Source organism: Lates calcarifer, linkage group LG7_1, assembly GCF_001640805.2.
Source record: "Lates calcarifer isolate ASB-BC8 linkage group LG7_1, TLL_Latcal_v3, whole genome shotgun sequence".
NCBI lineage: Eukaryota > Metazoa > Chordata > Actinopteri > Centropomidae > Lates > Lates calcarifer.
The window spans coordinates 2,985,545-3,010,917 of NC_066839.1; the positions used below are offsets into that span (position 1 = coordinate 2,985,545).

Genomic DNA, 25,373 nt, shown 5'->3' on the forward strand with positions numbered 1-25,373 from the left:
AATGCACTAATCTTAAAATAAACAGCTCCAGATTGTGTCTGTCTGTAGTTTTGGCACATACATCAACAATGACTGGATGTGTGGGATGTGGGGGGGGGGGGGGTCGACTCCACAACGACTTCTGTCTCATATCTACTTAAAAGCTTTCCCTTCACATTTGTCTGTCTGACTGCTCTGCTGTCCAACTGAAAAAATAAGCACCCAATAAAATATGTTTAAGAATACTACTCACTCTTTTTAAAGTACACAAAGTGAGCTTTAAGACAAGACTGAGAGTCTACAGTTGAGCCCAGAATTGCTCAGGCCAGCACCTTGCATGGTAGCTTACTTCAGTTTGTATGTTAATGAATGGATGAACTGTACAGCACTCTGAATAAAAGCACTATAAAAATGCAGCCATTTACCATGCACACCATCTCAGTTTAGCATGTAAGCATGCTAATGCTAACTGTCATTTAATTACTGTGTTCTCTATCACAGGGGCCGACAGAGACAAACAACCTCTCATGCACATATTCACACCTGTGGGCAATTAAGAGTAATTAGCATAACTCTCAGAAACAGGATTTAGTCTGTGGTCACATCTTCTTCTGCAAAGGAAACAGAAAAGGGAAATGACAGATGCAAAATTATGAACATACTGCAAGTTTAATCCTGCAAGTCACTTCCTGTACATCTTTCAGCATAACATAGGAAACAAAGAAGAAACACACATACTGACATGTTTTTAAAGCTTAATACCAGTTGATCCTGATACTGGTCCGATATTATGTTTTGTTTTGTTTAGCTGAGTTTTATTTTTTATGTTTTCATGGTGTTTTTGACTAAATCTTTTAATTTGGCCGCCTTCACTCAAATACACTTCCTCTCACACTGACAGAAACATAAACTCTAAGTTAAGTAACAATGGGGAAGTGACATCTTCATTTCACGACATTTTCTATTTGAGGGAACATTAGTGCCCTAGACACTGATAGAGAGAGAGCAGAAAGTCTGGTTTTAACTGGATTAACATGGCATTATCTGTGATGCTGCTGCTTCACCTCACAGGTAAGAAAATATTTAACCATATAACAGAGAGGACATTTGATTAGCCACTGTTTTGTCTGATTTTGCCATATTTGTCATCACACTGTGAGTACAGTAGTCAGATACTTCTGATTATCTCCTTTTACAGTTGTAACTGGACAATACTCATCTTTCCGTGTCAGAGATGGGGATGAAGTCACTTTGCCTTGTGAAAATCTGACATACAGCCAGAGGGACTGTGGAAATACACAGTGGACACTCAGTGGTCAAATAAACACAGCAGAAGTCAAGCTCGTCACATTTGGGAAGATCCACGAAGAATCCAAATCTAAATCAGACAGACTGAGTCTCACAGAGAACTGTTCTCTGGTTATAAAGAAGGTCACAGCTGAGGATGCTGGGAAATACACCTGCAGACAGTTTGACAGATCAGGACAACAACAAGGTCCAGATGCTCAGGTTTTTCTGTTTCTTGTTACCAGTGAGTATATATATTTCATATATATACATATATATATATATATATCTCATAATGTTTTCAGCTCAAACTGTCTTGTTAGAACAAAATACTGAAACATTACAATAATTCTGATTACAGTGATGAAGTTCATTTTACTCTTGTTGTCTTTCTCTCACAATATCTCCATCTTCACCAGAGACTGAACAGAAGAACAGAGATCAGGTGACATTAAACTGTTCTGTGTCGACATATGGATGGTGCAACCACAGAGTGAAGTGGCTGATCGAGGACAAAGATATCAGAGATATGAAGACATCACAGGTTTACTGCTCAGCCACTGTGTCCATTTTGACTTCTCATTACAATTACACATCAAGGTCTGGATTATTTAAGTGTGAAATGACCGATACTCACTCTGGAAAGGTGCAGCAGTTCACCTTCAGCCATCAGTCCTCAGGTGAGAATCTGATGAGTCTATATGTCTATATGTCATGGATTTGAAGTTTTATATTATTCATTTAGTTTCTGCAAATGTTAAACATGAGGCTGATGTGTTGTTCCCTTCTGTTACTGGTGTGGATGCAATAAAAGCAGCACCTGCAGATGAAGAAGTGGCAAAACCGCAAGGTACGGACTAAACGTGTGGAATACCTCATAACTCTCTCTCTATGCTGTGGAAGTCAGATGTATGAATGTGAAGTATAATGTATGTAATGCATTACAGGATTTACAACAGAACAGAAAACTGCAGTCAACATGTTTTTTTGTTCATTCTCAGGTTGGCAGAGGTTCATCATCGTGTCTGTGGGGTTGGCAGCGCTATTAATAATCGTTGTGGCAGTTAATATATGGGCGAAAACTAAAGGTGAGATAAACACTCACAGATGAGACTTTTACACATAAGAAGCTCTCATAGATCTGAAGTCGACTCTCTCTTTTATCTTTTCAGGAACCAAAACACAGATGGATGAAAACAATGTGAGTTCTAGAACTGAATCATATTTTTATGATTTTATAAACCTAAATATTTTTGTGATGTTTCTTCTTAACGATTACTTGTGATTCTTTAGTTGAAACAGAATAAGACAAGAATAAATACTGCTGACCATTTAAAAACACTGTTGTTCCATTGAAAATCTAACTGAAGTCCAAAATTTGTTTATTAAATTAAATTTCTAATTCAATTTTTTTAACAGCTGCACAATACTGAGGGTGATACTACAGTGAACTATGAAAACATGAATGATCTTTATGCCTCTGTCAGATTCTGACATGGAGCAAAATGGACTGCATAGTTGTGACACTTTCCTTCAAATCTCACTCTGAGTGCTTTAACCAGACAACAGCCAAGTTGCATTTTATAATGTTTGTCATTTTTACTGGTGAAAGTGTCAGCAGCAGGTAAAAATAAGAAGCTGTGAATTGAATATTTAACCGTTAACACTGATTTCAGCAAATATGACAGGAAGAGGACAGTTAAAGATTCAACTACAAGATGAATTTTATTTGCATATGTAAGTGAAATTAATCCTAAAGGCATTTTATGATGAATGGACGAAGACCTTGCAACTTGTGTTTCTGAATTTCTGTAACTGTATGAGAACACAACTCTTTAAAGATATAAGCTTGGCAAAATATCAGCGTACAGCTTTAGCGATCAACCTCTCTAAACCTGTAAAATAAATCTGCGTGAGAAATTTAAGATTGTAAATGTGTAGAAAAGATTTGTATATGTAAAAAATTAAATAAAATCTGTGAACTAATGATATCAGTGGTGCCTTTACACTTTATAGGAGCTGCTTTTGTGAACATCTGTGTACAGATACAAAGCAGAGAAGTGAAAGTATGACGTCTGACCCTGATCTCACACCTGTGATCAGAGCACAGGTGGTATTAGATCTTCAAAATGGACGACAGCGCGGGCTCTCTTTCGACCCGTGAGTGGGTTTGAATATATACACAGCACATAAAATGCTTACTATTATTTTATACTGCATTATCATATATAATTAAAGCCACTCGTGTTTAACACGGATTTTCACCAGAGGACGTCTTAAAGTCAAGCAGTAGAATGAACTGAGCCTCGTGCAGGAAGCGGTATCTGAACAAACGTCCTCTTTACAAAATAAAGACAAAAACATCGTTGTCTCAGAGACACAGTTCTCTATTTCATGGTAAACAATTACATGATGTTGCTTTAAAGTACATTTTACCGACAGTCATTTTGTTTACCTTGCTAGCAGCTGGAGTTCAGGTGTATTTTTTTTTAACGGTCATTAATACTTAAACGTATCTGTGTTAAATTCCTCTTCGTTCTTGTTTAAATGATTGGTTACGACATAGCGAGAATTGTCATCAAGGAAATGTTGTAGTACAGAGAAACTTACCCAATTTCCTGAGAAATGAAGCGACACAGATAAAAAAAAAAACAAACAAACAAAAACGTTTGAACTGAGGGCGGAACGAAAGCTGACTCGCGCTCACTGCCGGAACTTAACAGCGCGACACCAAACAGAAGTAAACAAAAGTAAGTGCACGTAGCCGGAAGGAGCTATGAAATTAGCTGGAAGGCGGCGGTGTGGATGTATCCCATGTTAAATATTTCAGTTGTAAAGAAGCAGCGATGTCTTCGGTTCAGTATCTGAAAGAGTTCATCAACCAGCGACTAACTGCTGCTGCTGAGGAGATATTCAGAGTCTTTGAAAAAACCATCGTCGAGTACGAAGAAGAGGTCGACCGTCAGCGCAGACTGCTGGACAAGTTACACGGGACAGGTCTGTAAAACCGGAGTGATCTTATTCAATATAAACAATAAACCAGAGGCCTGTACTATAAAGCAAGGTCAACACACCCCCGGGTATCTTGTCGTTATCTGACTTTACTAAACCTGACAACTACGACGGTGGCAATCCAGGATTTCTCCATCTAACCATGAGCGTCTTGATGTGACAGAGGCGGAGTTGTCAACGTTATCACAACCATGAAGTATTTACTGTCATATGATACACTGACACCTGTAGGTAAATTCTTTATATGGACCTGGTCTGGATGAGGTGAAAAGCAGTGATTGTGTTTTCACAAAGTCAGCAGAACTGAAATTGTCTTTTAACACTTTCAGGAGTTTTCTTCTTGTGGGTAAAATTTGTGATTTTAAACTAAACCTGGTCTGTTGTCACAAATTTGAGAGTGGGCTTCAAACAGAATGAAAGATTGGATATGTGGCACTAAAACAGAGGAATCAGTATCTTCATAAGTTAACTTTCTTTCCCTGTAACTGTTTATCTGATGCTAACTCCAACATTGTCATTTTTCTATCAATACACTTGTAACCTGTTTCTTGTGTCTTTGTTCCTCCAGATCTCCCACAGCAGCATGTCTGTAAGGAGGAGGAGGTTCTCACTGACCAGCAGCTCTGTAACCAGGAGAGGAACTCCAGTCTGGACCAAGAGGACCCAGAACCACTACAGATTAAAGAGGAACAGGAGGAAATCTGCACCAGTCAGGAGGGAGAGCAGCTTGTACTGAAGCAGGAGATTGATACCTTTATGTTGACTTCTGATGATGAGGAAACTGACCACAGTGAACCAGAACCAGGCAGTGACCACCAGCTCCTCTCTCACAGCTCTCCTGTAGCTGAGAGTCAAGATCAGAGAGGAAGCAAACATGAGGACTCAGGATCAACTAGAAATACAGAACCAAAGCCACAGAGGAGACGACGCAAAAACAGCAGTGACAGTGATAATGAATACAACTCTCCCATGTCAAAGAGTGACTCTAATACTCAGAGAAGTGAAAGGCCTTTCAAATGTGACACTTGTGGAAAAGCTTTTAAGATTCAGTCCAGATTGAATCGGCATCTGAGAGTCCACTCAGATGAGAAACCATATTCCTGTGAAACTTGTGAGAAAAGTTTTAGATACAGTCGTAACTTGTCAGCCCACATGAGAACCCATTCAGGTGAGAAGCCGTACTCCTGTGACACATGCTGGAAAAAATTTGGTAATATTTCAGCCTTGAAAAGGCACATGAGAACTCACACAGGTGAGAGGCCATATTCCTGTGAAACATGTGGGAAAGGTTTTATTGACACAACAGCACTGAAAGTGCATATGAGAACTCACACAGGTGAGAAACCATATTCTTGTGAGACATGTGGGAAAAGTTTTGTGTCTAGTGGTGATTTGACAGTCCACATAAGAACCCATACAGGTGAGAAACCATACCCATGCAACACGTGTGAGAAAAGATTTAGTGATAAGTCAGCATTGAGACAGCACGTGAGAACGCACACAGGTGAGAAACCATACCCCTGCTACACCTGTGGGAAAGCATTCTGTCAGTCATCAGATTTGAGAAAGCATTTAAAAACTCACGTAGGTCAGAACTGTATATTTACAAAAGACGAGGGAGAGCTTTCAGACTGAGCAGTTTACTGGTGACCCACAGTGGTGCAAAGTCAAATCACTGCTACGCCTGAGAGAAAAGATACATTGGCGTCTCAGTAGAGAAGATACAGTATGTGCAGGCGTCTAGCTTTGTGTTTGCCAAATATGTGGGGAAACATTCAGTTTTAGTGGCTCAAGGACAAAAACACAGGGACCAACAGAAGAGCTTCTTAGTTGCAGCTCTTGTGGGAAAAGATTTATGACTGAATCAGTATACACAGGAGAAACCATCAGCATGAAACTGGAGTGAAGCTCTTGAATGAATCACACTTTAACAGTAGCTACATCTCTTTAATTTAAGAGGTCTTACTTTAACATAGTGCATTGCCAACAATACCTTCAGGTTCTTTTAAACTACCTTCATTTTTCACTTCATATGACTGCATTACTCACATTTATGTTTACATTATTTCTTTGACACTTGTACTGTAGTCTCCCAATCCTTGACTTCAGTCTCAAGTGGTTTTTATTTTACTGTTGTATACATTACCTGTTATATGACTGCCTTGTCAACTCTGATGTTGAAGCTGAGAAAGTCTTTTCTCTAGAACATGTTCTAAAAAACGCTTTCAGGCTTCAAAAGTTAAACACACACACACACAGTTGTAACAGATGATGTGTGTGTGAAGGATTTTTTCTAACCTTGAGTGTGTTTTAATATTTTCTAGGCTTTATACTCACTGTAATGACTGAGATCATAAAAACCTCCATAGTGAATTACAGTGGACTACTGTTGAGCCCAAACAATGATTGATAGTGGACATCTGGAGAAATTTCCCCTCCGTTGCTGTGGTAACCAAAGTCATACAGATAAGGATGCAGTCAAAGACATAAACTTAGACAGCACTGTCCAAATCCAGTTTCGGTCAAGGACAAGATACAGATGACGGTAATAAGGTAAGAATGTGATGGTGAGATTTGAGTAACCAGTAAGGTGCTGACTGAATTTTATTCATTTATTTTAGATAGTTTGCTTTATTTTTTGTCAGTGCAACAGTAGAATATCACTATGGGCGTCTCGCACGTTCAACTATGTAGGCAGGTATAGGGCCAGCATGCACCGGGTAGGACCTATGGGTGTTTTTCATCAGTGCAAGAGGCAGGATTCTTTGGTTTGTTCTCTTGAAACAACCAATAAATCAACAAAAACCACAGATGTTGTTTGGAGAATGAACTTCTTTTGCCTGTATACATGACACACCCACGGTGCATCAGTGGCTCTTTGATTTTTTTGAGTTTGAATCGTTTTGACTAATGGCCACCAGAGATAAAGTCTGGAAAAGTGCTGCAACCATGTGACAACTGGAGTTATATCTGAGAGAGTTTTGGTGTAACACTACTCTGGCACACTTGGCACTGTATCATGTATAATTAGTATGTTTTATAAAAGATTCTATAGAAATAAACGTAGCCAATGAAAAGCTGTGTTTCATGTGCTTGTTCTATATCAGAATTTTCTATTAACAGTCTTTTGAGAGTCAAATATGTTGAAATGACCACTGGAGATAGGCAAAGTCCAAATGTCAAGTTTATTGAAATATCAGAGCAGTAACATCAGTAAACCTGCAGGAGCCCTGGGCCGAGCAACGAGAAGCTGCAACAGACAAAGGACAAAGACGCAGCTCCCCTGGGCCTCCAGTTTTATACACAGAGCATCTCCACCTTCTGTGAATATTCTCATTCATCCAGGTCATAGTTATCTCAAGGAAAAAGTTTAATCGAAAGCAACTGGACTTAGTTATAGTCTAGAAGACGTTTCACCTCTCATCCAAGAGGCTTCATCAGTTCGTGTTCGCAGCTGACCAGGCTGGGACTGCTCCAACTGAGTTGATCTCCACCTTCCTTATAAAAAACTAAACATGAGAGTGTTAGACTATCTTATCTTATCTGTGTTGAAACAGATACTGGAGTCAACTTGTGAATCAAGTCCTTGTTTGGTTTTTAAGTTACATCTAACTAGCGTTACCAGGATGGAGAAGTGAAATAATTCAAATATAAGTCACAGTCACTTCTGACGGTCGACCTCTTCTTCGTACTCGACGATGGTTTTTTCAAAGACTCTGAATATCTCCTCAGCAGCAGCAGTTAGTCGCTGGTTGATGAACTCTTTCAGATACTGAACCGAAGACATCGCTGCTTCGTTACAACTGAAATATTCAGCATGGGATGCGACCACACCACCATCCTCCTGCTAATTGCACGCAACCACGAAGCTAACAGTGGTTTGTTCTCTTCCGCTTGGTTTCACACGTTAAAGGTTCCGCAGTGCGAGCAAGTCACAATGTTTTTCCGTCCTCGGTTCAGATTTTTTCAGCTATTTCAGTTTTTTCTATGCTTTACCTATATCGCACATCAGTAAATAGTGTAATATTGCATCATATTTGATTTGCTCATTATGTTTTTGAAACTGTAACGTACATGTAGTAAACTAAAAAGTGTATCGCTTGTTAAATGTGGTGAGTTAATTTTACATTCAATCTTGGCCATCTGAGGAAAATCAGTCGTACTTAGGTAGAGTACTTAAGTAAATGTACTCTGTTACATATCACCACTAAAAAATTATGTTAATTGAGGCACTCCTATAAATTAAATGAGCAAACTATATAATAATCTACATACATACAAGAGAGTTTGGTTGTAGCTTTCGACTTCAGTGTGAATCTGTAATTCTAACATTATCACCTTACAAAGCTTCATTGTTAGAACAAACACAAGATCAGAAAAACTGCATTTCATTGTCCACTTTCCTTTGTCCTGTCAAAATTCTGTCTTAGAAGTTTGTTTATTTCTATAGAACCTCTTATAAAACCACATAGAACATCTTCTACAACTTATGAAACCTCAAACAACAAAAATATTTATCAAGTTGATGTGATCAAAGATTCACAAATATATAAAAGTAAAGAACATGTTCTAGACAAAAAAGAAAAGGCTTTAGTTGGCAGGATGACAACTTAAGTGACATAACAGCACTAGAGGCTTTCTCAGCATCAACATCATGAACATAAGGTAGTTTGTTTAAAATTAGGAAAATAAGTATCATTCAATAAGTCAGACATTTACATTTGCGAGAGTTATACACTCAGTGTTTTTTCCCAAGATTGGGGGATTACAAGTATTTCAAAGAAATACTGTTGCAAATGGAATTCCTGCAAACACCACAACTGAATGCTCTCACACATGTGGAAAACACAAGGCTGTTGTATGCGGAGCCAAACTGAGGTTGAGGTTAGAGGACAATGGCTTTTTACCTTTGTGAGTTTTCATATGCTTTTTACATGACGACCTGTCACGAAATCTTTTCCCACAGGTGTTGCAGAGGTACGGCTTCTCACCCGTGTGAATTCTTATATGGATTCTCAAGTCACCACTACGTGCAAAACTTTTCCCACATGTTTCACAGGAAAATGGCCTCTCACCTGTGTGAGATCTTACATGGATTTTCAACTCACCACTACGTGCAAAACTTTTCCCACATGTTTCACAATGATATGGTTTCTCGCCTGTGTGACTTCTTATATGCCTTTTTAATGTTGAATTGTCACCAAATCTTCTCCCACAGGTGTTGCAGGAGAGTGGCTTCTCACCTGTATGAGTTCTTTTGTGGACTTTCAAGTCAATATTGCGCACAAAACTTTTCCCACATGTTTTGCAAGAATGTGGTTTCTCACCCGAGTGAGTTCTCGCGTGCACCAACAACTCAGTTCTACATCCGTCCCCTAAGTCCACATGTTTGCTTCCTTCCTGATCTTGGCTCTCAGCTACAGGAGAGTTGTGAGAGAGGAGCTGGTGGTCACTGTCTGGTTCTAGTTTACAGGAGTCACTTTCTTCACAACCGGGTGTCAACATTAAGGTATCAGTCTCCTGCTTCAGTACAAGCTGCTCTCCCTCCTGACTGCTGCAGATTTCCTCCTGTTCCTCTTTAATCTGTGGTGGTTCTGGGTCCTCTTGGTCCAGACTGGAGTTCCTCTCCTGGTTACAGAGCTGCTGGTCAGTGAGAACCTCCTCCTCCTTACAGACATGCTGCTGTGGGAGATCTGGAGGAACAAAGACACAAGAAACAGGTTACAAATGTGCTGATAGAAAAATGGCGATAAAGTAAATTTCAGATTCAACAGTTAAAACAAAAGTTATGTTACAATAATTGTGTCACAATTTTGCACCACATATTGTTAAGGACATTCTCGTTAAACTTTTCATGCACTCTGGTTTTACAGACCTATCCTGTGTAACTTTATCTCAGGTTTCAAAACGATATCCAGCAGTCTGCGCTGACGGTCGACCTCTTCTTCGAACTCGACGATGGTTTTTTCAAAGACTCTGAATATCTCCTCAGCAGCAGCAGTTAGTCGCTGGTTGATGAACTCTTTCAGATACTGAACCGAAGACATCGCTGCTTCGTTTCAAATGAAATATTTACCGATGATATGACCACGCCGCCGCCTTCCCACTAACTCCCGCCGCGAGTCACACTGTAAAGGTCCGGCAGTCCATATCCTGTGCGCACTAAATATTTTCTCCACTACATTTCACTGATGACTTTTCTATCATGTTGCATAAAAACCTGTAAGCAGAGATGGAAGAATGTAATACAGACAAAATGCAAAATGTTAGTGTGGTTAACGAAATTACTTTCAGTAAAAAATAGTTTGAAGTATGTAATTCGATACGTAATTCAAACTCCACTGTCCAATGAGGAAAAGTTTAGAAAAAACCGTCAGTGGTGTAACACCCCGGAAGATGTAGATAATGGCAGGAAAGATAGGGAAGACGACATACAGAAAAAGGTCCGCTGGGGCCGCTGCGGTAAAGACTAAGCCTTGTTAATGTTGATGTTAAACGCCGTACTGATGCTACAGACGTTATAAGGGCGAGGAAAACCTTTGCCAATGGCATAACGCCTACACGTTCCAAATCGACGCAGTAGGTGGCGGTCAGCACCTTCAAAGTTGGTTTAAGCACCGCCAATTAACTCGTAGAAGAAGAAGCAGAATCGCCGGAACTTCACAGTGTTACACCAAGCGGAAGTAAACAAACAAAGCGCTAGCAACGGTAGCTGTATGACTGAATGTCATTAGCTCGGGGACTGTGGTGTGGTCATATCACCGGGAAATATTTCACCTGTAACGAAGCAGCGATGTCTTCGGTTCAGTATCTGAAAGAGTTCATCAACCAGCGACTAACTGCTGCTGCTGAGGAGATATTCGGAGTTTTAGAAAAAACCATCGTCGAGTACGAAGATGTGGTCGATCGTCAGCGCAAACTGCTGGATATCGTTTTGAAACCTGAAATAAAGTTACACAGGACAGGTCTGTAAAATCAGTGTGGTGTTAATAAATGCTAGCAAAGGGTGGTGGCTTATACTGGACTCTTTTCACTGTGTTTTCTCCGTCCAGATAACAGTAGATCAGTTCTAATTCAAACTCAGACTTGGTTAACCAGTTGACTCCTAATAACTATTTAAACACAGATTTGTTCTGTTTGTGAATATACTACAAAAGGGAGATTTCGCTGCTTTTGTTCGGACCATATTGGTTCAGCCACTTTACTTAACCTGGTTAAATCTAGACGGGATTAACTCAGAGAAGCCAAAGTTAGTTTGAGATTCATGAAACCATTGTGTACATCACTTTATTTCCATAGAAGTGTATAACTTAAGGCAATTTCATAATTTTCATTTATTTTTCCGACTTTCAAATTAGGTTTCAAGCAGCAAGAAACAGTCAGTGAGTGTTCTTACATAACATATGGAGTAAAACCAAAGAATCAAGTTCTAAGTATTTTAATTTAACTTTTCTGTTTATTGTTGAATCTGAAGCTAACTTCAGCGTTGTCATTTTTCTAATTAATAACCTATTTCCTGTTTATCCAGATCTCCCACAGCAACAGGTGTATGATGATGAGGAGGTTCTCACTGACCAGCAGCTCTGTAACCAGGACAGGAACTCCAGTCTGGACCACGAGGACCCAGAACCACTACTGATTAAAGAGGAACAGGAGGAAATCTGCAGCAGTCAGGAGGGAGAACAGGTTATACTGAAGCAGGAGATTGATACCTTCATGTTGACACCTGGTTATGAGGAAACTGACCACAGTGAACCAGAACCAGGCAGTGACCACCAGCTCCTCTCTCACAACTCTCCTGTAGCTGAGAGCCAAGATCAGAGAGGAAGCAAACATGAGGAATCAGGATCAACTAGAAATGCAGAACCAAAGCCACAGAAGAGACAAAACAGAAACAGGAGTCACAGTGATAATGTATACAACTCTCCCATGTCAAAAATTCACTCTAATACTCACAGAGGTACCAAGTCTTTAAAATGTGACACTTGTGGAAAAGATTTTAAGTATAACTGGTTATTGAAGAGACATCTGACAACTCACGCAGGTAAGAGACCATATTCTTGTGAATCATGTGAGAAAGATTTCAGAATTAAAAGGGACTTGTTGGCCCACATGAGAACACACACAGGTGAAAAGCCATATTCCTGTGAAACATGTGGGAGAGATTTTAGATTTAGACGAGACTTGTCGGTCCACATGCGAACTCACACTGGCGAGAAGCCATATTCCTGTGAAACATGTGGGAAAAGTTTTGCGTGTCATAGTGTCTTGAGAGTCCACAAGAGAATTCACACAGGTGAGAAACCGTACTCCTGCAACACCTGTGGGAAAACATTCAGTGACATTTCAGTGTTTAAAAGGCATATGAGAACTCACACAGGTGAGAAGCCATATTCCTGTGAAATATGTTGGAGAAGTTTTGTGCACAGTAGTGTGTTGAAAGTCCACAAGAGAATACACACAGGTGAGAAGCCATGTTCTTGCAAAATATGTGGGAAAAGCTTCATACATACTAGCGTCTTGAAAGTCCACATAAGAACTCATACAGGTGAGAAGCCGTACCTCTGCAACGCCTGTGGGAAAAGATTCCGTCAGCTGTCAAACTTGAAAAGGCATGCAAGAATTCATACGGGTTAAAAGTCGCTCATTTACAAAACACATGGGAGAGTTCTCAGACTCAGTGGTTAATTGATGGTCCACATAAGAAGAGCCCACACTGGTGCAAAGTGACATCACTGCAACATCGGAAGGAAAAGATCCTTTGCTGTGTCTCAGTTGAGAAGATATATAAGATCACATACAGGCAAGTAGCTTTGTATTTTGCTAAGTATATGGGAGAGTATTCAAAAGTATGTAAACCTACTGGGAATATCCTGTTTTCTGCATCAGTTGGTAATAAAATCTAATCGGATTGTCATGTAAATCACAACATGCTTCAGCTAATAAGACATAATCAGTTATGGTCTTGGTCTGTATTACCCATATTTCTGTTTGTTTCTTTGAAACCTCCAAATCTTTGAAAACACTTTGTGATCGTGCACTTCCTATATGAATGTAAATGTAGAGTTTTATTTTACTATTTTATACATCACCTCTCTTCTATGACTGGTTTGTGAACTGTGATGTTGAAGGTGCTTTTGCATCACTTATGCTGTCATCCTGCTTTTTCTTTTTGTCTACAACAACTTTATGATACATTTTTTAAATGTATGGGGCATCAAGGGTGAAACACCAACACAGTTTCTAGAAGATGTTCTTTGTGGTTTTGTAAGAGGTACAACTGAATTAAACTTGCTTACTTTTGTGAACAAGAAGATTTCTTTCAATGCTGGTTATTCAGTCTGAAATTAATCGATTAAAATATTAGAGTGACAATGAGCATCATCAGTCAGACAATGAAATGCTGTTGATCTCATGTGACTAAATTTATAAAATATATAATGCACTCATAAAGGATAACGCTATATTAAACTATCCATGGATATGCAACCTACACTGTTACACTGACGGGACACATGGCACATGAATGTATTTTCGTTTACCATACTAACATTTTAAATGTGTTTTCATGCTGAGTTATGGCTACTTCAACAACTGCCTACGTGTTTTGACGCAAAATATCTGTGAAATAGCTCGAGAAGTCAGTAAAATGAAAAAGTACAGAGAAATCAACCTAATTCACCCGTAAAGTGAAGAGAGAGATGAAAAATCTGAAGGCGGAAAAACATAGTGACTCACTCGCTCTGCCGGACCTTCACAGTGTGACACAAAGCGGAAGTAAACAAGAAAGCGCTAGCAGCGTTCGCTACATAGATGTGTGCAATTAGCTGAAAGGCGGCTGTGTGGTTATATCTCATGTTAAATATACCAGGTGTAAAGAAGCAGCGATGTCTTCGGTTCAGTATCTGAAAGAGTTCATCAACCAGCGACTAACTGCTGCTGCTGAGGAGATATTCGGAGTTTTAGAAAAAAACATCGTCGAGTACGAAGAAGAGGTCGACCGTCAGCGCAAACTGCTGGATATCGTTTTGAAACCTGAAATAAAGTTACACAGGATAGGTCTGTAAAACCAGAATGTTTTTAATACATGCTAACAAATGTATGTGACTTATACTGGACCCATTTCACTGGCTTATGGCTATTTTTTCCATCCAGGAAACCCACAATGTACCAGGTCTTAAAAAATAGATGCTTTCACTTAAAAGACCTGGATTTGATGAACGAGTTGAGTCCGTTAACTGTTTGAAACGTAGTTCCACATTAATGAAATCTTTATCCCGATATTCTGCAGATTTCAGTGTTGTTGTTTTGTATTTGTTTGTTTATTTGTTTGTTTTTGTAAGGGTGAAGATGTTCATTAGAATCAGGAATGAAATGGAGAAACGTAGACGTTCGTAGACACATACAGTCAAATCTCTCTGTGAAATCTGATGCTAACTGCAGCATTATCATTTTTCTATCATCACATCTGTAACCTGTTTCTTGTGTTTTTGTTCCTCCAGATCTCCCACAGCAGCATGTTTGTCAGGAGGAGGAGGTTCTCACTGACCAGCAGCTCTGTAACCAGGAGAGGAACTCCAGTCTGGACCAAGAGGACCCAGAACCACCACAGATTGAAGAGGAACAGGAGGAAATCTGCAGCAGTCAGGAGGGAGAGCAGCTTGTACTGAAGCAGGACACTGATACCTTTATGTTGACCTCTGATCATGAGGAAACTGACCACAGTGAACCAGAACCAGGCAGTGACCACCAGCTCCTCTCTCACAACTCTCCTGTAGCTGAGAGTCAAGATCAGAGAGGAAGCAAACATGAGGACTCAGGATCAACTAGAAATACAGAACCAAAGCCACAGAAGATCGATTTTAAAAAAACTGCTGAAGAAATATCAGGAGTCAACACCATCGTCGAGTATGAGGAAGAGGTCGATCGTCAGCACAGACTGCTGGATATCATTTGGAAACCTGAAATAAAGTTACACAGGATAGGTCTGTAAAACCAGAATGGTCTCAGTTAATACTAATAGAGGAATAAGACTTACATTGGACTCACTTCACTTTCTCCATCCGGATTAACAGTCTAACTTAAAAACCAGACATTCACAGTAATAAGACATGGACTTGATTAACAAGTTGACTCCAGTAACTGTTTACACTTTCTTAGATCTTTATTCTGTTTCTGAAAATGCAAAAAAGGGAGATTATTTTATAGAAGTCTATAAAAGCCCCTGTCTCTCCACTTTACCTCTGATTCCCATGAAGATCTCAACCGTCTCATTAAAAAAAAGTTTTTTTTCCTGTTATCAACACATCTGTAACCTGTTTCTTGTGTCTTTGTTCCTCCAGATCTCCCACAGCAGCATGTCTGTATGGAGGAGGAGGTTCTCACTGACCAGCAGCTCTGTAACCAGGAGAGGAACTCCAGTCTGGACCAAGAGGACCCAGAACCACTACTGATTAAAGAGGAACAGGAGGAAATCTGCAGCAGTCAGGAGGGAGAGCAGCTTGTACTGAAGCAGGAGACTGATACCTTTATGTTGACTTCTGATGATGAGGAAACTGACCACAGTGAACCAGAACCAGGCAGTGACCACCAGCTCCTCTCTCACAGCTCTCCTGTAGCTGAGAGCCAAGATCAGAGAGGAAGCAAACATGAGGACTCAGGATCAACTAGAAATGCAGAACCAACGCCACAGAAGAGACAAAACGGAAACAGTGGTCACAGTGATAAAGCTTTTAAGCAGAAGCATCCACTCAAAAGACATCTGAAAACACACATGGGTAAGAAACTACATTCTTGTGAAACATGTGGGAAAGGCTTTCTATATATGAGTGGACTGGTAGGCCACCTAAGAACTCACACAAATGAGAAACCACACTCCTGCAACACTTGTGGGAAAAGACTTGGTTACATGTCATCATTGAAAAGGCACATGAGAGTGCACACTGGTGAGAAGCCATATTCATGCAAAATGTGTGGGAAAAGTTTCAGACATGGAAATACCTTGAAAGTCCACATGAGAACACACACAGGTGAGAAACCATATTCCTGTAAAATATGTGGGAAAAATCTCAGTACTCCTAAAGGCTTGGTGATCCACATGAGATATCACACAGGTGAGAAACTACATTCTTGTGAAATATGTGGGAAAGGCTTTGTATATATGAGTGCACTGAAAGCCCACATAAGAACTCACACAGGTGAGAAGCCGCACTCCTGCAACACATGTGGGAAAAGATTTGGTGTCGTAGCAGGATTGATAAGGCATATGAATGTGCACACAGAGATGCCATATTTGTGCAAAAAATGTGGGAAGGGTTTCAGAGCTAAAGATGTCTTGTTGATCCACATGAGAACTCACACAGGTGAGAAGCCGCACTCCTGCAACACCTGTGGGAAAAGATTTATTTCCATGCCAATATTGACAAGGCATGAGAGAACCCACATTTGTGCAAAACCTGTGAGAAGAGTCTCAGCACTAGAGATGGCTTGTTGGTCCACATGAGATCTCACACAGGTGAGAAGCTGTACTCCTGTGACACCCGTGGGAAAAGATTCAGTCAGTCCCCATTGTTGGAACATCATGCAAGAATTCATACAGATTAAAAGTCATACATTGTCAAGATGTCAGTGGGCTTTTAGACTTCGTGGTTAATGGACGGCTCACATGAGAGGAGACCACACTGGTGAGAAGTCAAATCACAGCGTCACCTGAGAGAAGATTTGTGTATGTGTCTCAGTTGCAAAGGTGTAAAAGATCACACACAAACAAGTAGCTTTGTGTTTGCAAAACATACGGAAGACGTTTTTGTCTATAACATGTTCTTTACTTTTAAATCTTTGCTTTTATAAATTTAATATCTTAAAATTTTTGTAATTATACTGTTTTGTTTTGTTTTTTCAAAGGTGAAACACCCCAGGGGTAGAGGATGTTTTATGTAATTTTATAAAAGGTGCTATAGAAATAAACTTGCTTTTGTGACAAAATTTTATTTCTTTTAGTGATGGTTATTCAGACTGATGTCTCCAAATTAAATTCTTTTGAAACAGTCAGAAATGTGAAGTTTCTTGGAGTGAGCTTAGATGAAAGAATGACACAAAAAGCGTTATTAAAGCATGAAAAAAATCTGTGTCTTTAGGTTTGTCGCAGGCTCTGACTAGGGGACTGACAAAGAATTAGTGATGATGATGTATTGAACATTAATTCGATCAGTTATTGATTTTGCGTGCGTGGCTTTGTTAAACTATCCACTGATGTGCAAACTAGGTAAAGTTTCATACTTTAATCCACGTTTTTGTCGAAAGTATTTTTGTTTTCCTTACAACCATTTTGGATGTGTTTTTATACTGAGTAAATCATCAGTAAAATGTAAAAGCACAGAGAAACTAATGAATTTATCCGTGAGGTTGAGACGGAGATGAAATATCTTAACTAAGGGCGGAAAAACATAGTGACTCACTCGCACTGCCGGACACCTCCACGGTGTGACACACAGCGGAAGTAAACAAATACAGCGCTGACGGCGTTAGCTTAATGAATGTGTTCGGTTGGCGGGAAGACGGTAGTGTTGTTGTATCTCATGTTAAATTTTCCAGTTGTAAAGAAGCAGCGATGTCTTCGGTTCAGTATCTGAAAGAGTTCATCAACCAGCGACTAACTGCTGCTGCTGAGGAGATATTCAGAGTCTTTGAAAAAACCATCGTCGAGTACGAAGAAGAGGTCGACCGTCAGCGTAGACTGCTGGATATCGTTTGGAAACCTGAAATAAAGTTACACAGAATAGGTCTGTAAAACCAGAATTGTCTTGATAAATACTTACAAAGTCCATAGTTAGTTATTAAGTATAAATGTAGGGTTTTTAAGTTAGACCTGGTTTATTGTGTGGATGGAGAAAACTCACTGAATTCACTGTTCAGACAGTATCACAGATTCAACGAGAGTGTCCTTACACACAAATATGTGGTGCAAAAAAGAGACATAATTATTGTAACGTAGCTTTAGTTTACTAAGTTATTAGCTAACTATTTAACCTGAGGCTAATGTTAGCACTGTCATTCTTTTATCATAACATTTGTAACATGTTACATGTGTCTGTTTGTTCCTCCAGATCTCCCACAGCAGCATGTCTGTAAGGAGGAGGAGGTTCTCACTGACCAGCAGCTCTGTAACCAGGAGAGGAACTCCAGTCTGGACCAAGAGGACCCAGAACCACTACAGATTAAAGAGGAACAGGAGGAAATCTGCAGCAGTCAGGAGGGAGAGCAGCTTGTACTGAAGCAGGAGACTGATACCTTTATGTTGACTTCTGATGATGGGAAAAGTGAAAACAGTGAAGTAAAACCAGACAGTGACCACCAGCTCCTCTCTCACAGCTCTCCTGTAGCTGAGAGCCAAGATCAGAGAGGAAGCAAACATGAGGACTCAGGATCAACTAGAAATGCAGAACCAAAGCCACAGAAGAGACAAAATGGAAACAGTGGTCACAGTGACAGTGAATACATTCCTCCCATGTCAAAGAGTGACTCTGAGACTGACAAAGGACAAAATCACATGGGTGAGAAACCACATTCTTGCAAAATATGTAGGAAAAGCTTTGTACGTAGTAGTGTCTTGAAAGTCCATATCAGAACTCACACAGGTGAGAAGCCGCACTGCTGTAACACCTGTGGAAAAAGATTTAGTCACAAGTCAACATTTTTAAACCATATGAGAGAACACACAGGTGAGAAGCCATATTTGTGTAAGACATGTGGGAAGAGTCTCAGAACTAGATGGGGCTTGTTGATCCACATGAGAACTCACACAGGTGAGAAGCCTTATTCTTGTGAGACATGTGGGAAGAGTTTTATATGTAGTAGTGTCTTGAAAGTCCACATAAGGACTCACACAGGTGAGAAGCCGTACTCCTGCAACACGTGTAGGAAAAGATTCAGTCAGCTGTCACAGCTGAAAAAGCATACTAGAGTGCACACAGGTGAGAAGCCATACCCGTGCAACACCTGTGGGAAAAGATTTGGCGACACTTCAGCACTGAAAACGCACACGAAGACGCACATAGGAGAGAAACCGTATGTTTGCGACGGCTGTGGGAAAAGATTTAGTGACACTTCAGCATTGTCAATACATATGAGAACTCACATAGGTGAGAAACCATATGTTTGCAACACTTGTGGAAAAAGATTTAGTGACACTTCCTCAATGAAAACGCATATGAAAACTCACATAGGTCAAAAACCACATATTTGCAACACTTGTGGAAAAAGATTTGGTGACACTTCAGCGCTGAAAATGCATATAAGAACTCACACAGGTGAGAAGCCATATTCTTGTGATACGTGTGGAAAATGTTTTGTAAGCAGTAGTGTCTTGAAAGTCCACATAAGAACACACACAGGTGAGAAGCCGTACTCCTGTGACACCTGTGGTAAAAGATTTATTGCCATGTCATTATTGAAAAGGCATATGAGAACTCACACAGGTGAGAAACCATACTGTTGTGACACCTGTGGTAAAAGATTTAGTTACAGGTCAACATATATAAACCATATCAGAGTGCACACAGGTGAAACGCCATATTCCTGCAAAATATGTGGAAAGAGTCTCAGCACTAGAGCGGGCTTGTTGATCCACATAAGGACTCACACAGGTGAGAAGCCGTACCCCTGCAGCACCTGTGGGAAAAGATTTAGTGTAAAGTCGAAATTGAAAGGGCATATGAAAGTGCACACAGGTGAGAAGACAAATTCTTGCTAAACACGAGAAAGGTTTTGAATGTAGAGGTGACTTGAAAGTTCACATAAGAACTCAATGGAGGAGCTGAACCCTGCAACACCTGTGGGAAAAGATTCTTTCAGTCATCAGATTTGAAAAAAGTCATATATTAACAAACGAAATGGGAGAGCTTTCAAACTTAGTGGTTAATTGACGCCTAACATGAGAAACCATCAACATGAAACTGGAGCGGAGAAGAGTTCAGCAACTGAATGAAACATACAGCTACATTGAAGAGGTCAGTGTATCTTAGTTTACAATTGTACATTGCCGACAGTGCCATCATGTTTTGTCAGACTAATTTCAGTTTTCCCTTCATATGACTGTATTTCTGTACTGTATTACTCATATTTCTGTTTATGACAGTATTTTTTTGAAACTTTTATTGTAATCTCCCAAATCTTGGAACAAAATTTTTGGGGTGCGTACTTCTGACTAATGTAAATGACTGTTTGCTTAAATGATTTTTATTTTACTTTTTTTTTTTATAAACTACCTCATGTTTATTATGTTGAAGCTGAGAAAGCCTCTAGTGCTGTTGGGTCACTTATGTTGTCATCCAGCCAGCTACAGTCTTTTCTCTATTGTCTAGAATGTTTTCTTTACGTTTATGTTTTTCTGTATTTTCCATTGCATGAATTTGATACAATTTTTGTTGTTTCAGACTCCAAAGATCAAACACAAGTTGCAGTAGATGTTCTACATGATTCAATAAAAGGTGCTATGGAAATAAACTCGCTTACTTTTATGACAGAATTTAGACAAGAAGAATATTTCTTTCACTGCTGGTTATTCAGACTGTTTCCAAATTGATGGATTAAATGCATGAGGTAACTATTAACAACACCAGTCTAAATGGTAGCAATATATACAGTGATCAGTACATAAAGGAACATGGACATGATTCAAATTCCTTAATCCCTGCCTACATATGTTGACGCAAAACGATTGTTGTGAAATAACAATCAAAGAGAAACCAAACAAATGTAGCAAATTTAACAATCAAAGAGAAACCAAACAAATTTAGCTCTTAAGTGAAGACAGAAATGAGAAAAATGGCACCGGAAGTCGGAAGAACCGGACCTTCACAGTGTGACACACAGCGGAAGTACACAAGTAAACCGCTAGTAGTGTTAGCTCTGTGGTTGAGTGCAGTTAGCTTGAAGACGGTAGTGTTGTCGTGCCCCATGTTAAATATTCCAGTTGTAAAGAAGCAGCGATGTCTTCGGTTCAGTATCTGAAAGAGTTCATCAACCAGCGACTAACTGCTGCTGCTGAGGAGATATTCAGAGTCTTTGAAAAAACCATCGTCGAGTACGAAGAAGAGGTCGACCGTCAGCGCAGACTGCTGGATATCGTTTTGAATCCTGAAATAAAGTTACACAGGATAGGTCTGTAAAACCAGAACGGTCTTGATAAATACTTACAAAGTCCATAGTTAGTTATTAAGTATAAATGTAGGGTTTTTAAGTTAGACCTGGTTTATTGTATGGATGGAGAAAACTCACTGAATTCACTGTTCAGACAGTATCACAGATTCAACGAGAGTGTCCTTACACACAAATATGTGGTGCAAAAAAGAGACATAATTATTGTAACGTAGCTTTAGTTTACTAAGTTATTAGCTAACTATTTAACCTGAGGCTAATGTTAGCACAGTCATTCTTTTATCATAGCATTTGTAACCTGTTTCTTGTGTCTTTGTTCCTCCAGATCTCCCACAGCAGCATGTCTGTAAGGAGGAGGAGGTTCTCACTGACCAGCAGCTCTGTAACCAGGAGAGGAACTCCAGTCTGGACCAAGAGGACCCAGAACCACTACAGATTAAAGAGGAACAGGAGGAAATCTGCACCAGTCAGGAGGGAGAGCAGCTTGTACTGAAGCAGGAGATTGATACCTTTATGTTGACTTCTGATCATGAGGAAACTGACCACAGTGAACCAGAACCAGGCAGTGACCACCAGCTCCTCTCTCACAACTCTCCTGTAGCTGAGAGCCAAGATCAGAGAGGAAACAAACATGAGGACTCAGGATCAACTAGAAATGCAGAACCAAAGCCACAGAAGAGACAAAACAGAAACAGTGGTCACAGTGACAGTGAATACATTCCTCCCATGTCAAAGAGTGACTCTAACACTCACAGAGGTGAAAAGTCTTTCAAATGTGACACTTGTGGAAAATATTTTGTGTATAAGTCCGGACTGAAAAGACATCTCAGAATCCACACAGGTGAGAGACCATATTCTTGTAACACATGTGAGAAGACTTTCATATGTAAAAGTGACTTGTCGATCCACATGAGAATTCACTCAGGTGAGACTCCATACTCTTGCCTCACCTGTGGGAAAAGATTTATTGTGATATCAGGTTTGAAAAGGCATATGAGAACTCACACAGGTGAGAAGCCATACCTGTGCACCACCTGTGGGAAAAGATTTAGTGATAGGTCCAACTTGACAGGTCATATGAGAGACCACACAGGTGACAAGCCACATATTTGCAACTCTTGTGGGAAAACATTTAGCAGCATTTCAGCACTGAAAACACATATGAGGACTCACACAGACGAGAAACCGTATATTTGCAACACCTGTGGAAAGACGTTTAAAGGAACTTCAATACTGAAAAAGCATATGAAAACTCACACAGATGAGAAGCCATATTCTTGCGAAACATGTGGGAAAAGTTTTCTACATAGCGATGTTTTGAAAATTCATATAAGAACACACACAGGTGAAAAGCCATATTCTTGCAAAACCTGTGGCAGAAATTTTACAAACAGCGGTGATTTGAAAGTTCACATAAGAACTCACACAGGTGAGAAGCCGTACCCCTGCAACACCTGTGAGAAAAGATTTCGTCACAAGTCTGTACTGAAAACACATATGAGAACTCACACGGGTGAGAAACCATTTTCATGTGAAACATGTGGGAAAGGGTTTATACGTAGTGGTATCTTGAAAATCCATATGAGAACTCACACAGGTGAGAAGCCGCACTCCTGCAACACATGTGGGAGAAGATTTACTGACAAGTCAGCATTGATCAGGCACATGACCGTGCACACAAATGAGATGCCATTTTCGTGCAAAATGTGTGGGAAGAGTTTCAGAGCTAGAGATGGCTTGTTGGTCCACATGAGAACTCACACAGGTGAGAAGCCGTACTCCTGCAACACCTGTGGGAAAAGATTTAGTTTCCATTCAGGATTGAAATACCACGAGACAACTCACGCACGGGAGAAGTCATATTTGTGCAAAACGTGTGGGAAGAGTCTCAGCACGAGATTGGGCTTGTTGATTCACATGAGAACTCACACAGGTGAGAAGCCGTTCTCCTGCGACACCTGAGGGAGAAGATGCTTTGATGTGTCTGAGTTGAGAAGGTACACTGCCTTTATTAATGTTTTGGACAATGTTTTTTTTAATATGCCCCTCCACTCCACAGTTTGAAATTTAAAATCAAACTATCTAGATGTGTTTAAAGTACACATTCAAGACTTTAAATTAAGCAATATTAACTGAGAGGGTGTGCTTTAACGTCATTTGAGCACAACAGTGATGCAGTCAGCTGCGGCCGCAAGCATCACTGAAGTATAATATTATACAACTATTACCAACAAAGTAAAATGTATAATCAAAATCTGTTCATGTTGAGGAGCAATTTGCTCTCAAAATTAAAAGGTTTGGCGAGTGTTTTTCCCGTTTCCATGGAAATACATGGGGTCTGACTAATAACTGGAACACAATCAGTCACATCAGTGGACTCCTATGTGTAATGGAACCGAGTTTACCACTACAGCAAATAATCAGACCCTTAGTAACGACGTAGCAACAGAAATGATAGATGATGATAAATAGTCCTAGATGAGTGAACTCTGAGCTGACGGTAATGCTTTATCGAGGTCTCGGTCTTTACCAAACTAAATGAATGCTTACTTTTATCAACCACGTTATAACAAAGACGCTGCATTTTTTTACTCACACAGATGTAGCTTCTGCAACCGCAAACTTTTACATGAATTTTAAGTTATAGCGCCGTGTCACCGGCACAGCTGATGGAGAAAGCCGAGGCGCTTTGCTCAAATGACATTAAAGCACACCCTCGAGTGTAATCTTGCGATTATACAACTATTACTGATATTACTGATTTGAGCACATTCTAAATGTCTTGTTGACCAATCAGATTGCTTGGTCAGAACTACTTTTTGTATAATAATACTTAAGGTGTTTCATACATTTCGGTTTCACCATGTTGAAATTCTAGCACTTTTTTACACAGCTCCCTCCTTTCAGTGTACCACAATGTTTGGGACATTGGCCTTACAGCTTTGTTTGTATGTATGTACTTTAACTGTGGAGCAGAGGGACATATCAAGGATAAAAGTGTTTTTGTCCCAAACATTATAGAGGTTACTGTGCAGAGGAAGTAGCCTTGTGTTTGTAAAATATGTGTGAGAGCATTCAGTTGTAGTGATTCATGGACAAAACACAGAAACTGACGGAAGTGAGGAGCCACGTAACTGCAACCCGATGAATCACTAGTCAAACAGCAACATCTTTCATTGAAGAGGTCACTGTATCTTTGTATTACATTGACAACAGTGTCATCGAGTTTTCTTAAACTACCTTCATTTTTCACTTCATATTACTGTATTACTCATATTTATGTTTATAACATTATTCATTTGAACCTTGTATTGTAATCTCCCACTCCTTGACTTCTTAAGTGATTTTTATTTTAGTATTTATATACACTACCTCTGTTATTTGACTGGTTGGTGAACTCCGATGTTGAAGCTGAGAAAGCCTCTAGTGCTGCTGAGTCACTTATGTTGTCATCCTGCCAAACACAGTTGTTTCTTTATTGTTGTAATCTTTATATTTTTCTGTATTTGTGATTGCACCAATTTAATACATTGTTTATTATGTGAGGCGTCAAAGGTGGAACATATAGAAGATGTTGTGCATGGTTTTATAAAAGGTACCATAGAAATATTCTTGCTTATTTTAAAAGCAAGAATATTTCTTTCAGTGTTTGTTATTCAGACTGATTGATGCACTTAATGATTAGAGTAACTATGAATATCATCAGTCTAAGTGGTAGCGATGTAAACAGTGATGAGTAAATAAAAGTATGTGGACTATGAAATTATGTTTTTCTGATCTCGTGTTTGTTCTAACGATGTAGCTTTGTAAGGTGATCAGAATACCAGATTCACACTGAAGTCTTATTTTATTTTGTCTTATCTACACTTCTATGTTCCTGTATTTACCAGGCAAAAATACTGTTTCAGTTCCTTTCCTGAATAACATTTCATATTAAA

The 25,373-nt window shown here is 39.6% G+C and overlaps 5 protein-coding genes across 7 annotated transcripts; 4 read left to right on the forward strand and 1 right to left on the reverse strand.

Annotated features, from left to right (window-relative positions):
- Nucleotides 1-105: 105 nt before the first annotated feature.
- On the forward strand, nt 106-3,255 carry LOC108887449 (uncharacterized). 2 transcript variants are annotated; one of them, XM_018682883.2, is made up of 7 exons: nt 106-1,050; nt 1,178-1,510; nt 1,686-1,946; nt 2,081-2,116; nt 2,268-2,354; nt 2,439-2,467; nt 2,686-3,255. In XM_018682883.2, the coding sequence occupies exons 1-7, from the start codon at nt 1,014-1,016 to the stop codon at nt 2,758-2,760; spliced, it is 858 nt and encodes a 285-aa protein (XP_018538399.1). In that variant the 5' UTR covers nt 106-1,013; the 3' UTR covers nt 2,761-3,255. The 2 variants fall into 2 exon arrangements, with proteins under 2 accessions (XP_018538399.1, XP_050927663.1); XM_051071706.1 differs by having other exon boundaries at nt 2,084-2,116.
- Nucleotides 3,256-3,946: 691 nt separating this feature from the next.
- LOC127138926 (zinc finger protein OZF-like) lies at nt 3,947-7,342 on the forward strand. The gene is made up of 2 exons (XM_018682881.2): nt 3,947-4,263; nt 4,847-7,342. Exons 1-2 carry the CDS (start codon nt 4,113-4,115, stop codon nt 5,911-5,913), a joined length of 1,218 nt encoding a protein of 405 aa, XP_018538397.1. The 5' UTR covers nt 3,947-4,112; the 3' UTR covers nt 5,914-7,342.
- A 1,327-nt stretch (nt 7,343-8,669) lies between these two features.
- LOC108887451 (zinc finger protein 239) lies at nt 8,670-10,774 on the reverse strand. Its single transcript, XM_018682892.2, has 2 exons — nt 10,154-10,774; nt 8,670-9,971 (listed from the first exon to the last, which is right to left on the reverse strand). Exons 1-2 carry the CDS (start codon nt 10,323-10,325, stop codon nt 9,109-9,111), a joined length of 1,035 nt encoding a protein of 344 aa, XP_018538408.1. The 5' UTR covers nt 10,326-10,774; the 3' UTR covers nt 8,670-9,108.
- Nucleotides 10,775-10,868: 94 nt separating this feature from the next.
- Nucleotides 10,869-18,663, forward strand: LOC108887443 (putative mediator of RNA polymerase II transcription subunit 26). Its single transcript, XM_051072065.1, has 7 exons — nt 10,869-11,243; nt 11,637-11,660; nt 11,807-12,322; nt 14,781-15,263; nt 15,621-16,055; nt 18,384-18,573; nt 18,660-18,663. The coding sequence occupies exons 1-7, from the start codon at nt 11,003-11,005 to the stop codon at nt 18,661-18,663; spliced, it is 1,893 nt and encodes a 630-aa protein (XP_050928022.1). The 5' UTR covers nt 10,869-11,002.
- Nucleotides 18,574-25,198, forward strand: LOC108887445 (zinc finger protein 850-like). 2 transcript variants are annotated; one of them, XM_051071661.1, is made up of 2 exons: nt 18,574-20,006; nt 22,277-25,198. In XM_051071661.1, the coding sequence occupies exons 1-2, from the start codon at nt 18,785-18,787 to the stop codon at nt 23,395-23,397; spliced, it is 2,343 nt and encodes a 780-aa protein (XP_050927618.1). In that variant the 5' UTR covers nt 18,574-18,784; the 3' UTR covers nt 23,398-25,198. The 2 variants fall into 2 exon arrangements, with proteins under 2 accessions (XP_050927618.1, XP_018538394.1); XM_018682878.2 differs by lacking the exon at nt 18,574-20,006 and adding an exon at nt 21,120-21,438 and having other exon boundaries at nt 21,761-25,198.
- The last annotated feature ends 175 nt before the right edge of the window (nt 25,199-25,373 follow it).

What these genes read in the sequence shown, in the direction of transcription:
- LOC108887449 (XM_018682883.2), top strand. Translation starts at nt 1,014, where the DNA reads ATGGCATTATCTGTGATGCTGCTGCTTCACCTCACAG. An exon ending in CTTCAGCCATCAGTCCTCAG is followed by an intron (nt 1,947 to 2,080) that starts GTGAGAATCTGA and finishes ATGCAATAAAAG; the next exon opens with CAGCACCTGCAGATGAAGAA. An exon ending in CACAGATGGATGAAAACAAT is followed by an intron (nt 2,468 to 2,685) that starts GTGAGTTCTAGA and finishes TTTTTTTAACAG; the next exon opens with CTGCACAATACTGAGGGTGA.
- LOC108887443 (XM_051072065.1), top strand. Translation starts at nt 11,003, where the DNA reads ATGTCATTAGCTCGGGGACTGTGGTGTGGTCATATCACCGGGAAATAT. An exon ending in AATAAAGTTACACAGGACAG is followed by an intron (nt 11,244 to 11,636) that starts GTCTGTAAAATC and finishes CTTTCAAATTAG; the next exon opens with GTTTCAAGCAGCAAGAAACA. An exon ending in ACATCTGAAAACACACATGG is followed by an intron (nt 16,056 to 18,383) that starts GTAAGAAACTAC and finishes TTGTTCCTCCAG; the next exon opens with ATCTCCCACAGCAGCATGTC.
- LOC108887445 (XM_051071661.1), top strand. Translation starts at nt 18,785, where the DNA reads ATGTCAAAGAGTGACTCTGAGACTGACAAAGGACAAAATCACATGGGT. An exon ending in GCATATGAAAGTGCACACAG is followed by an intron (nt 20,007 to 22,276) that starts GTGAGAAGACAA and finishes GAATCCACACAG; the next exon opens with GTGAGAGACCATATTCTTGT.
- LOC127138926 (XM_018682881.2), top strand. Translation starts at nt 4,113, where the DNA reads ATGTCTTCGGTTCAGTATCTGAAAGAGTTCATCAACCAGCGACTAACT. An exon ending in GGACAAGTTACACGGGACAG is followed by an intron (nt 4,264 to 4,846) that starts GTCTGTAAAACC and finishes TTGTTCCTCCAG; the next exon opens with ATCTCCCACAGCAGCATGTC.
- LOC108887451 (XM_018682892.2), bottom strand. Translation starts at nt 10,325, where the DNA reads ATGTCTTCGGTTCAGTATCTGAAAGAGTTCATCAACCAGCGACTAACT. An exon ending in GATAAAGTTACACAGGATAG is followed by an intron (nt 9,972 to 10,153) that starts GTCTGTAAAACC and finishes TTGTTCCTCCAG; the next exon opens with ATCTCCCACAGCAGCATGTC.